The sequence below is a fragment of the Enoplosus armatus genome, chromosome 20 (genome assembly GCF_043641665.1).
Source record: "Enoplosus armatus isolate fEnoArm2 chromosome 20, fEnoArm2.hap1, whole genome shotgun sequence".
Lineage (NCBI taxonomy): Eukaryota > Metazoa > Chordata > Actinopteri > Centrarchiformes > Enoplosidae > Enoplosus > Enoplosus armatus.
The window spans coordinates 19741078-19755088 of NC_092199.1; the positions used below are offsets into that span (position 1 = coordinate 19741078).

Here is a 14011-nt window from a genome sequence, read left to right on the forward strand (position 1 = left end):
ACTGGAGAACTGTGCAGATACTTAAGAATGGAAAAGGTTATGAGCTCAGATTTGAAATACACAATAAGTGCAGCCCAGGTCAAAATGTGATCAATTAAACATGCGCAGCAAATTGAGTGACGTTCACAATGCAGCAGTATAAAGGAAGACCTGAGGTGAAGCTAAATCCTGAAAGCTAGCTTGACCAGGACCAGGCCAGTTTTAAGGAATACATGCCCATGCTAACTTAGGTCTGACTTAGACCTCCTACATGAAACAGATTTTCCTGGAAATAAACTTGATTTACAGAATTAAGCCTGATATAACTGGCAATCTTGCTTTATGAAACATCCCTCTGGTCAGGCTAGTTTCATGCTTAGCTTAATCTCAGACTTAACCAGTCAATCTGCCAGTGAAACACAGTTTTCTTCAAGTTCCTCCAAACAAAAATGTTTGCAGGTGGCCCTAATCCAAACAAAGATGGTTGCAGGTGGCTACCTGGACAGGAAGAGTCCCAATTTGAGAAACGGGCTAAAAATCTTGTTTATTGTGCATCCAGATGGTTCGGAAGAGCTTAAGGTTGTTTAACAACACTTAAATGAGCATGTGGGTTTATCAAACATTTCAGGGTATATATATCTTTCAGAGAAACTGATGATTATCACTGTGACTGGAATGTAATGCTAATACATGACTATCATATCACATGTAATTTACACTGCTTTTGCACTGAACAAAATACAATCATTAGGATTAGTAGTGTTTTAATCCATGCTTAAGAACTACCTCACCATTCACAAGCATAAAAGTAACCATGCCCTTATTAAAAAAGAAGAGAAATCAGGCTGATGGTAATAAAAGTAACAAAAAAAGGCTTGTAACCTAACTCTAAAGCCTGTAACCTAGCATAAATGACTCTTTAACAAAGCTAACACTTGGACAACCAAGGCCCTCCTTTATGATATTAAAAAAGTGACACTTGCTCCATTGAGAGAGTGCGCATGGCTGCACTCTCTCTGACAGAATATTTGTTTGAGCTTTTACACTCAAATGAGCTTTATTTCAGAGCAGTGCTCAACCAGAAAATGCAGAAAATGCCATCCCTGTAAAAAGTCTCCCTGGGTGCTGTCAGAGGCCCCAAACAGTTGGTCTGCAATTTATTTTCAATTCAGTGCGCAGCAGCTACAGAAAATGTCACCTGTTGTCATCACACATTTAAGATCTGGCGCTTTAGTGAGACAGTCGACTCCAAGAAAGGCCTCGGTTTACATATGTGCTCCGGATATCTCCCACGTATGAGCGCTTGGCTTGTCAAAACAGAATGTCATATCAGAATCATCTTGAGTTCAAATGCCCCCATTGCACCGCCCTAAACCTCACTGACCTCATGACAAATTCATGCTGCGCACACAAACATTGTTCAAACCCACGTAACTTGATTTTGAATTATAAAGGAGATCCCAAAGTTCCCAACGGTACCAAATACGTCAAACTGAATTTTGGTGGAAATGTGTATAAAATGATGCACAAGACATTTAGAATGTTTCTAGTCGAGGGAAAGATGCAGCCATAAAAAACAAACAGACATGGAGTATCATGTGGTTTTTTTTGTTGGTTTCTTTTGGTAAGATTATTATAAAATGATCAGAGATGCCATATTTGATTGATAAAATAAATCTAAAGAATAAGACCTTTAGTCACTTTTTACCAAACCAGGCATAAAATACTTTGTCTGAGAAGAGCCACACGTATGCCTATGACCTTAGCATTTCTAAAATCCTACCCAGATCATGTAACGTCAGTGAAGAACTGGAAGAGGCCGATGCGCCATGTGCGATACTGTGAGAGTGTGTGTGTGTTGGGGGGGGGGGGTCTCAAAATACATTCAAAATTGTGAAGACGTTGCTTTTGGAATTCTTTGGGAGCTCAGGGTCAAACTAACCAAACAAATCCAATAAATAATGATAGAGCACCCCCAGACCAGTCAAGATTTCCCACAAGGTTTGGAATGAGTTATGTCTAAACTGAATATGCATGTATAATCAAGATTTGTTTTTGTCATGGAAAAAAAAAACCCTCTGAAACAGCAACAAGAAAATAAATCAACAAAGTAATAAAACACACTGGAATGTGAGAATAACATAATGGAAATCAGTTCAAGCCTGTCCAACATATTTCATACGGCCAAAAGTACTTTGATGCTAGAGCTGAAATGATTTAGTCCATTATTCGATTAGTTAATCAACAGAAAATGAATCAGCAATAATAGTAACTGTTCATTTTTTCAGCAAAAAATCCAAATATTCGCTGGTTCCAGCTCCTCAGATGCGAGTATTTGCTACTTTTCTCTGTCATATGTCATAGTAAACTTGAAATCTTTTGGGTTTTGGACTGTTGGATAAAACAAGATGTCTGAATGCATCACCTCAGACTGTGGGAAATTACAATGGCAATGTTTCACTATTTTCTGAATTTCAATAGACAAAGTGAGAAGTTGATTAATTGAGAAAATAATAGGCAGATTGAGAGATAATGAGTATCATCGTAAATTATAGCCTGTCCACAGGCCTTTCGTGGGGTTGTTTTTCCTGGTTTTGCTGGCCTCCATAGCTCCGGTCAAGTGAAATCTTAATGCTTTTGTGCACACAGCCAGGTCCATAAAGAAATGGTTTTCCCCGTTTGGTGTGGAAGAACTTGACTGGTCTGCACAGAGCCTTGACCTCAACCCCATCCAACACCTTTGGGATGAACCGGAACACCGGCTGCAAGCCAGACCTTATCGCCCAGCACGGTTTTGGAATGAGATGTTAATGACCATGAAGTGTACAGTAAATACTGTCCATCATATCAGAAATGGGCAATGAATGGACATAAACTAAGAAAATACCAATATCACCCAATCCACATTTCAGTCTATGTCATATCTACAGATTCTTTGTAGGAGTCATCTCCTCTACCTTTTCCTCACGCGTCGTCCCACCGCCCTCACCAGCTCCTCCGTCCCTGGGCTGCATCTCCAGCACCGTGCGGAAGAGCTTTTCGGAGGTCTGTGTGAGGAAGCCGATCTCAGCGTTGGGATGAAGGCCGTAGAGGTAGGGCGACTCGGCAGGTAGGGCGTCGTCAATGTACTGGAGCAGAAGAAACCAGAGTCAGAACTGCGTAGGGCTCTTGTGTCATCAGACATCTTAACCCACATTTATGGATCTCTGTTTGAAGCTCAGAGCTTTGAGAAAGTTTGAAATTCTATGGAGTTGGAGCAAAACCCTGTGTGATATACATGGTCACAATGGTGTGAAAATTTAAAAAAATACATGTTTCTGACCTATTTTAACACTTACCCTAATTTATCTCGAGATTATTTTACATTAACAGCATAAAGATTGGCAACTCCAATTACTTCCTGACAGAAAAGTCTTTTTATTTCCTCTCAGGTGTTTCTTCTAAAGTTCTGCTGACAAAGGACAATAATGGAACTGTATAAATGATTAGATATTTCTGGGTGAGATTCAAACTCTCAGGATCAATTGACAGACTGTTAATGACCATAACAAGAGGAAGGAGATGTGGCATTTTCCATCTGCTGGTCCATAATGAATATCAATATGCTTTTAAGTTAGTGCAGATGAAAGCGGAAGCTCAGCTGAGAAAGGCTGCTTTTTGTGGGGCACTTAGATTAAATAAAAAAAAGCTCTTCTAATCATAATGTCTTGATGAAAGTTTTGATGGAAAATATATTGGCTTTTAATACAGAGCCACTTTGTAGTCGGCTTGTTTGATCTCCTCTGTGCTTGCTGGCTAACTTTGGCTGATTGCATACACCTGTATATTGTTGAAAGGGGAGTAAAACTGCTGAGTCACTATCCGCCTTTGTGCCCTATCCCACACCCCTCCTCTCCTAAATATAATGTTTGCTCCAGATGGTTGTGAGGGAGGCGATGGCCAAACAGACTCCCGGGGACCCGCGGGCCTTTACAGCCCCTGTTCTTCAGCAAAATCTCAACCTCTCAGCCCTGGCTGCTTCCCACTGGAGCCACTATGACAGCCAGGATGCGCAGCACCCAGGCTGAGGGACAATTAAATACAATCGGTGCCTACCCAGGGACCTCATGGGGGGAAATCTGGACCGGAAGAACACATTTTCTGACCCACTGTCAATCATATAAATGTTGGCGGTTTTTCTCATGGGACACCAGTGAAGCTGGTTCCTAAAGCTTTACAAAAGTCCACCCCAAAAACCAACCATACATAACATCTTAATAGTGCGCTGCTGCAGTTGACCCAACCTACCCCGTTTCTGATTTCCCCCTGTCAGTCAAGGTTCGTCTTAAATGATAAATAACAACACATGACAGACGAGGTGAGGTGGGCCGTGGTGAAGCAGTGACCCGATGATGCCTGGAGCTGTCGCAACACGCGTCTGAAGTGCTCTACAGCAAAGTCAGGCTCAGTCAAGTCAGCATTATTGATGGTGATCATGGTGATGAAGCCGATGCATGTCGTATGTGTGTTCTCAGCATTTTAAAAGTTGAACTGCCGGGGCAGCACGGGGGCTCATTTGAAGTTGTGTCTTTGGCTGACTTTGTCCAACATGCTCTCTCCTTTTTGCTCTCCACCGACCCGAGAGAAAAACGTTAGCTAGTCGCTAACTTTGTCTGTCTGCTGTTTGGTGCTGTGCGGTGAGTGTACAGTGGGTTTGTCAGAGTTGATTTATCGCTGAAAGCAGCTGCCAGGTGGGGCTCTAAACTAAAACATTAAGGTTGCGGCCCGTTAAACCGAAATAATGAGCTGAAAGATCATAAAACACTCCATAAAACTGAGGGAAACTGTAGAGTCGGGTGAGGATTGTCTGCGGCTTTGTCACAATGGCCGACAACTTTCACATTACACTCGTCATCATTTAACACATCGCTAACGTCTATGTAAATATTGATGTGTGCAGCTTTAAATTCTGCTGAATTGTGTGTGTCTACATGTATGATAGCTCTGCAGTGGGCCGCTGTTGTTTGTTATTTATCCTAAGGCATGCTGGGATAGGCTCGCCTACCTTAAGTTTAGTCGACGGGTGCATACAAGCACATAGCTGCTAGCACAAAGTCTATCCTTTGCACCATTTTGTTGTGCATGTGTATAAATATTTTGTGCGTTCCGTGACTCATTTCGTTCCACTTACTTGGACTTTTATGCCTCTCAACTCTCCTTGTTAGATGACTTCGTAATCTCAGTTTGCTAACATTCAAGTTTGCCAGTTGGGCTTCCTGGCAAACTCTTTCCACCCACAGAGCGGCTCCATCTCAGAGAAATATTTATATAACTCATAACTACAATCTGTTATGTCCAAGGGACCCATATGGGAAGAGTTTTATTGTTATTGATTCAGCATTGAATTGTAGAACTCTGCACTGTACGCAGGGAATAGTTATGGTGAAAGAAACATTTAATTATAGTGATTCAATTTTAGCAATATTAAACCGATATTAATTTGATGGATGCCACATAGACACCCCTTGGGGACCCCCGGTGGCCCAGAGAACTGCCACCACCAGTGCCACTGCTAAAACCTTAATATTTCAGTGTATTTTAACTATGGGTTACGTTGTATTTATTCCCTGAAATCACCCTTTTATCCTTTTCTGTTGTATCCTTTTTGTTGTTGGAATCACTTTCATTTGTTTTTCATGTCATCTAAAAGCTGGGAACAGCCTCGCCCGCCTCACCTGATGGTAGCTGTTGTAGTCCATGTTTCCAGGCAAGGGGAAGCCAGGCGCTAGGTGCAGCTCTCCCTCCATCATCTCGGGCTTGATAAACTCCTCCAGGTAGGTCCGACACAGACGGCGGTCCCAGTCGTCCGTGATGTGACCCCCGTACATGATCTCGCCGAACAAGTAGCGCAGGTCATCGTACGGCACCTATGAATTGGAGAACAGAGGGGATGTCGCTTTGCTGGGAGGTGGCCCGTGGTGTTTAGCTGAGGTCACATGTGTTTAGATTTCCAATTAAGATTACAAGCGGTGGTCTTTGTAATCCTTTGCGCAGGAATAAAAGAAAACAGAAACACGTCTACCTTAGGATTGGCCTCCAGGTAGTTGTAGAGAACGTTGATAGAAATGGTGAGGTCTCCGGTGTTAAAAGGGTACGATCTGTTCCAGCCCTGAGGACCAAACTTCCTCCTCTCTGCCACCACCGCATGGAAGTAGCACAGGGCGAACATAATGCTCTTAAACTCATTCTCCCGAGCACACATTTCCAGCGTGTCCTGTGGGAGCACAAAAACAAAGAGTGACACATTTAAAAGTCGCACTGCATTGCATTAACGCCGCCACGTCGGTGTGTTACAGGTAAAAAGTTGTGGCAGGCAGTCCTGTGATCTGTTTTATTTTGTCAAGTCCCTGGCGCCGCGGCTCACTAACAGACAGACAATGAGATGACTAGATAGCAATAAATCCGACGATGAGATTCCCTTTTAATTGTCACAACTTGTCAGGCGCTTTCAGCCTCCAGCCGTCTCCTGGGCTCATTATTCCAGGCAGGCAAATAAAAAAAACTGGACGTAAATGGCATTGTAATCTCTGGGGGGGGAGACAGTTAAATAAGCATGCCAATAACCCCTATGGAAATAGGAAGGCTAAATTCTCTTTATTCCAGCATGTGTCATGGTGAGTGCCGCGGTGCAGGCCCTTTCACTGCCACCGCTGCAGTGCCCTGGGGAGCTGACTCCTGCGGTGCACGCGCACATACACACAAGTACAGTGAAGACGCACACATACACATACGCACAGAGATGTAGTTAATATTCTGCACGGTGCTCCCCTGCTCAACACAGCTGAAAGAGATGCATAGCCTCCCTATTCATGACCTGTGGACTGGAGAGAAACGACATGCAGTCACATCGCAGAGAGAAAGACTCCTAAACACACACACACACACACGCACTGAGAAACACACCTCAATATCTCTGATCGGAGACGGACAGAGGTCAAAGATTAGCACCGGGGTGTGCATGGGTCTGAATAACGTGGAAATATGAAGGATAAACTGAATTGATCAGTTTCAGCAAAAAGAGAGGTGCAAATCCATGACAGCTTATTTCACAACAGTACTATAAGTGTTATCTCAGTAAAAAACCAAAACCATTTTGCCAGACGTTTACTTTAGCCCGCCCAGACTCCATCCTGGAGGCTCTGCGGATGGAAATAGGCAGTGGAGCCGTGCACATCTCCCAGTGAAAAGGTCAAGAGGAAAGAAACTGTCATTTCTCTGGCTTAGTGCTGGCTTTAGCCACGCGGGAGGGCTATTACAGAGAGTTAGCCTAACATTGATTAGCTTTCACTGAATACACATGACTGGAATATTTCCCCCATCCTTACCCTGAGCGGACCTCCCTGTAGCTCTGCATAAGGCGAGGGCTCACAAGCACGCTGCACTTATCAGGCAGATAGACATCGGCAAACTAAGGATCGTGGAAATGGACTGGGAGGATGCCGAGCACTCAGGTAATGGTGCGGAGGAAGATGCATTGGCAGCGAAGCACTGGGGTAATGGTAAGGCTTAGATAGAGAGGAGAGCTGATAAGGTAGAGAAAAGCTGGGAGAGGCCATTGCTGCGCACTGATCCATTCTAACTATAGGGGCTGCAGAACGGCCAAGGAGCGCGATACTGTCTGGCCACTCTCCGATAACAAACACAAAAAGTAGCAAATTGACTTTGTTGATCTCCGTCCTCGCGTTATGCCACCGTCTGCCCGCAGAATGGAGCCACACAAACACATGTGCTGCGTTCACATCTGTCCTCCATGGGTCAGAGGCAATTCCAGGGTGAGTGAAAGGTGACTCTCTCCCATCTGCTAGCTCCTGCATTTCCGCAAATTGGCGACTTGATGAGAGTGAGAGATTGGAATGTGTTGTCTCGACTGCCACTCACTGCAAACATGAAAATGGGTCCTTCTGCGGAAGGTAGCGTGCATCAACAGGAAGTGTCCCTCATATATTGAAGATCCCAACGAATGTGCGTCTTCAGTAATGACCATATGTTACACAGCGGGGTGTAACTAAAAAGTCTGACTGATGAAACCATTGTCTTTCTCGCCATTGGTTTAAGATTAAGACTGGAAAGATTTCAACAGGAAATAGTTATGTCATCATTTGATGGGAAACTTTAAAACCAAAAAGCCGCTTTTAGGAGTGTTATATGTTCTACATATTTAATAGAATTGGAAGAAAACTAAAGATCCAGCATGTTGAAGTGGTTTAGGTGAGGCTAGTTTTAGAACTTCATGAATAGATTTTTTGGCTATAAGCTCAACACTAACATATAATCACCTTACAAAGCCAGCTCCTGAGAAAAATATCTGGCTTTTTAGCTGAACATGCGCCGCCATGTTCACTCACTCGTTGCTAACTGTGTCTGTCTGTCGTTGCGTACAGAGGGTTCATCAAAAGAAGAAATGTCCATGTAAAACAGCTGCCTGCCACAGCTAGACGCAAGGCTGATGAGAATGGTGAGAGTCAACCGAAACCGTAAAACCCAAACGATGGGCTGAAAGGCGCTAAAACCCTCTGCAGAGCTGAGTGGAGCTGCAGAGTTGTGTGATCAACTGTTAGTATAAACTTATTGATTAGTGCAGCTCTAATTGATTCATTTATATACTGTTGGCTAGTTCAATCCATAACAATGCTTACTATTTCATGAGTTAATCTCATATTTTGTATGTAAAAAGTAACTCAAAAATAAAGCTGTCACATCAGTGTAGGGTAAGAAGTACCAAATCTGCCTGTGAAATGTAATGGAAATTAATATAAGTTAACTAATACAAAATAAAAATACTCAAGTATTGTACCTCAAAATTGTATACAGCCATTGCATATATGGTTTTCGTTCTTTTCCATCACTGGAGAGTTTATTGTTATCAGACGACCTCCAGGAATGACATCTCATCATACCTCTGAGTGTATTACCTGGTTGAAGTTGTCCAGGGCCTTGTGCAGGTTGGCGTGCATGCCAGTAGGAGGCTCATTGGTGATCTTGATGGAGTTCTCCAGGATGCCCTGCGGGATGATGTGGCCCTCCGGGGTGGAGGAGGGCTCGGCACTGACAAACACCCTGAAGTCCTCGTGGCTTCCCTCCGCGTGCTGCTCCAGGAGTTTCTCTAAAGTGCTCAGCCAGCGAGCCACCAAGTGGATATTCTTCAGGGAGAGGAGTACAGAGTCAGGAAGGAGAACTGCATGTTATTGGTCGGGGGCAAGTTGTTAGGCAAAATTAATTCTCCTCTTGTGAGGGTGGAGAGCGTAATCTACACCCGGACAATGTTTTCTGTTGAATATCTGTGAAAGTCTGGGCTTTCGTGGATAACACATAATAGCTTAACAAGGTATTTGAGTTGCCCCGTATAATTTATGTTTGTAATGACAACTAGCAAAAAGGAGCAATTAAAATGTTGCATATTCTCCTCTCTTCACTGTGACTTTGATGTGGCACCAAATTAAATGGTACATAGCACTTGAAACCCATTTCCAGGTTGCTGACATTAGGCGGCCGCTCTCCGGCGTAACTTCAGCCAGACTTTTCTGCATATTCATCTCTCGGCGCGGGTGCGGGCAGCAGAGCTGACTTGTACTATCGCGCAAGCATGGGTGAGCTCAATTTTCCATCTCAACTGTCCTGACACTTACAGGATATCCTGTGAATGATAAGGAGTCAGCCGACCCCCCCCCCCCCCACATCTCACCATGCAGCGCTGCCCATTCCCTAAATCTAATTACAGCACTAATAACTCCAGTCATTAATTCATAAGCCTCTTTACTTTCTCATTTCCCTTTGCTCTCCATATTTAATCTTCCTTGATGGCTGAAGCTAGCCCTCTTTCCGAACGACGGGACATGACAGGGAGCGGAACGTCGACTCTTTTTTGGGAGAGTCGTTGAAAAACGAAAGGGGAGAGAAAAGTTTTACATTCCGTGCGAAAGAGAAGTCCGGGAGGCGCTCGACGCTGAGAAGAAGGGGGACAAGTTAGTTTGCCTCTTGATGCCGTGGAGAATAATGAACGGTGTACAAATTAAAAGTCTAAATTCAAGCGCTTTTTCATCAAGCCAGAGTACAACCCTTCCTCTTGGCATGTAAATAGTTTGGCAATAAAGGGAGCCAGCAGAAGAAGTGAGAGACGGCCTCGGAACTTGTCACTGTAATGAAACCATTCATCCTCTGGCTGCAGGGGGAGAAGAAGGGGTGGGGGGGCGGGGGGGTGGAGAGAGAGAGAGAGAGAAAGAGAGACAGACCAGCAGGCCGACAGACAGACAAACAAACAAGACAGAGGAGCAGCCACTATTTTATGGCTTTTTAATTAACTTTCAGGTGCCACATTTTTTGTTCCCTCAGCGTCGTCTTGATAAGGGCCTTCCAGCCCCCGTGATGACTGCGCTGATACTACATCAAAGAGTCACCTATTTACATAATAATATAAAAGTTGAATCTAAAACCCATTAGAAGACACCACTGGCAAGGTCTTTGATGCATTGCTATCAAACACAACCTGAGGGAAAGCACAATGGCATATCGAACTGCCTGTCATACACACACACACACACGCTGGCTCGCACGCAAGAAAAAGACAAACACATGCAGGTGCACGAACGCAAAAACACATTCGTCAAGAAGCAGCGCCGAGGACGGCCGCACAGCTGGGCGCCAGCGCCGAGGAGGCGGCCCCGCAGTGGAGAAGCAGTCAGACTCCAGACTGACGCGGGAACACAGCTAACAGGACTGAGGGACTGACAGGACTGCAGGCACCGACAGCACGACAGCACGACAGACCGCTGAGTCTAAATTTAAAAAGGTTCCGAATGCAACCACCGAATGTGCAGGATGCAGCTCAATTGTCGGCTAAAATTAATTCAATTCAATTCAATTTTATTTATATAGCGCCAAATCACAACAAAGTCATCTCATGACACTTTACAAAATAGAGCAGGTCTAGACCGACTCTTCATAATGTTATTACAGAGACCCAACAGTTCCCACCATGAGCAAGCACTTTGGCGACAGTGGAGAGGAAAAACTTCCTTTTAAGAGGCAGAAACCTCGAGCAGAACCAGACTCTAGGTGGGGGGGGTCATCTGCTTTGACCGGTTGGGTTAAAATTATAAAAATAAAAAAAATTACAATTCTTTTTTTTTTTTTTTGAAAGTTTGCTGTGGTCCTGGCATATCTGTCATTATGTAAAGGCTAAAATACATAGAGCAGGATATCAATACAGGAATTAGTTATGAACAAGGCGTAGACAATGACTGAGGAGAGGACGGTAGAAAACAGGAGCTTCGGAGTGAAAAGGTATACCCAGTGTCCAGGGTTCAGAATCTAAGTCTTGGGTCAACCTTCAGTACAAAAGAAGAGCAACTACATTAGAATATTAAAGGAACTAGCCAGTGTACGTGTAAATGTAAGTAGAGAGGCTAAATGCAACTCCCAAAGTGCACAGGCCTTTCAAACTGTGTTACGTGCACTGCTAACAATGAGCGGAAGCTAAAACTGATAATACAATCTGCATCTTAAAAACAATTCACTCTCAAATTCTTGGTATTTTTAATTTGCTACAGCTCTAATTTGTACCTGACTAAGCATAGCAATGGTGGAAGAGGCTCATGGGTATTGTAGTATAAAAGCCATCCGCTATAGTAAACTGAGAAAAGCTGTTTGCTGCTGCAGCTCCCTGACCACCCTGACCTCCTTCCTTATGTGATATATTTTTGCTATGGTTTGGCATAGTTGTTTATTTGTTTGCTTATTAAGGGGGACAATCCTTGTTGCTGCTCTGATTCTTTGAGCCCTTTCTGCCAAATCTAAAGTCATAACCTTTTGATATAAATGGTCAGTTTCCTAAACACAAGTGTCTCTGACCTAATAGTAGATATCAGTAAAAGAAAACTTTAAAACTAGAATTTATAGTGGGGAAAGATACTTCTGGAACCAGCCGCTCCTCCCATTTCCCAGCTCTATTATATAGAGTATAAAATGTAGGGCAATCCACTTCACACAAATTTCTTAGACAGGGCCACAATCTTGATATTCTCAATGTAACTTCTCAATTCATCCCTTGCCATCCTTGTAGGTGAAGAAGGGTCATCTCGACATCAATAGTTAAAATGTATCTTGTCCAATGTAAGATTTCAAAAAAGGGGGAATGCATCAATCATTTAAGTTCCAAACGATCTGGCTCTTCCTCACAAAGAAAAGTGAAGAGAGAGGCAGAGCATTTTCTTCAAACTGTCTCTCTGCTGCTTGCTCGTGGATCTGCACTCCTTTCTGCCACTGGGTGCAAATGGGGGTGGCCTTAGCAGGGAATGTGTGAAGAGGATGGCAAGTTTAGGCCACTCGATTCCCACTGCCTGACCGGGTGTGGGATATTCAGCTCCAATCTGCCCGATTGATTGCCTCTCCATCGCCCCCAACCCCTCCCAATGGGCTGCTTTCAAAGTTTCTGCATCTCTGTCTCCCAGGCCCATCTGAGCGGGAGCTGCTGTGCTGCAGTATAATTACCCGTCAGCCAAGGGGAACCTGCCATTGACCCGGCCCTCCGCTGATGGAGCCGGGCTTGGCAGCGGGAGAGTAAAGGTGGACTGTGAGACGAGAGGGAGGTGGGGGGGATAGGTAGGTGGATAGCTGAGATGAGAAGGTGAGGAGGGGGAGGGAGAGATAGCAGGTTTGTCGGGAAAGGTGGGAGGAGGCACAGAGGAGAGGAGATGGAGCGTTATATCAGGAGAAGATACTGTTGGTAAAAACAGGAGGGAGACGAGAATATGATACCTCCCCCTCCCCTCTGTTTTGCTCAGTGCCACAGGGGTGGCTCTCAGCGGGCAAACAAACAGACAGCTGATGATAAAGCGAGTGGGAGGTTTGTTGCCAGGGGGCACAAGGCCTTTTTAAGCCCATCGATCGGGATTCTTATGCAAAGGTAATTAAACAACTGCTTGTCTTCGCTGTCCCGGGTCTGGAGCAGAGAGTGATGGTGTCCCGATCTTTTTTCTTTCTTTTTTTTCTCTTTTGAATTCCTACCAGCTGTGTGAATTAAAAGAAAAAGGGTGTCCCGCAGTGCCCGGTCTGCGGTTCATATCTGTCGATACTTCCCATTAGAATTCCACCAAGGTTTCCACTTAAAATGCAAACGCCAGCCTTGCCCTCCAGATAAGAGGAGAACAGACACCGCGGCTGTAGATATTGTACTGTATAATGCCGCGGCCCTTTCAGTTAGAAAATTTCCGCAGAAAATTAAATTTACTTTTTCCGTGCCGACAAACCTGGGAGGAAAGCAATCATCCCATTGAGTGTGCAAGGGAAAAACAATGTGATAATGCGCCTCATTCACAACATGCACAGATAAAAGGAAATGCCACCTAAAACCAGTCCTGAATAGAAAATCCTTGACACAAAATGAGCCCTGTGTTCATTTTGCGAAATGCGCTTTCGCTAGACGTGTTTGTTTTCCTGAGTGTCTGCGGGACTTTTTACTGCGGACATATTTATGATTTGACACCTTTTTGTGGGGGCTGGGTGGGGTTTAACACACAGGACAGTTCAGTGAATGCTTTAACAATCACACTGAAGCGTCACTGTATACATTTCATATTAGTGTTCAAATACCGCAAACTATAATTGGATCTGCCGGATATTATTATCGGCACGTTCTCATGGCAACAAACTAGGCGTTGTGTTGGCTCTCCGTGAATGGTGAGCTTAAACAGTGAGCGTAAAATACACAAGCAGTATTTACTGTGCATTATATTTAAGACCACAGTGAGATATTTCTGTCTGCAAGGTTATACTGTACCTGTAATATGACCCAATGGCCGCTCTTAGCTGCCAGATCGAGGGCTTGCTCAGCTATAACCTCCTGGCCCTGGCCCAGGGAAACATTGTGGAAGTTCTTGTTGTCAAATGTGTGACCCAGCTTCTTCCCTGAAAGAAAACACAGAAGGAACATTTCAAGCAAAAATACTCCTCGGACACATTAGGTGTTTCCAGACCAAACAGTTCAGGAGGGCTTTTT

General features: G+C 44.2%; 1 protein-coding gene across 1 annotated transcript in view; it reads right to left on the reverse strand.

The window, feature by feature from the left end:
• dnah9 (dynein, axonemal, heavy chain 9) overlaps positions 1–14011 on the reverse strand; it is a 122251-nt gene that overhangs the window by 6938 nt on the left and 101302 nt on the right. The window contains 5 exon segments of the mRNA XM_070927207.1: positions 2937–3107; positions 5694–5885; positions 6041–6232; positions 8931–9158; positions 13793–13920. Coding sequence (XP_070783308.1) covers positions 2937–3107; positions 5694–5885; positions 6041–6232; positions 8931–9158; positions 13793–13920 — 911 coding nt within the window.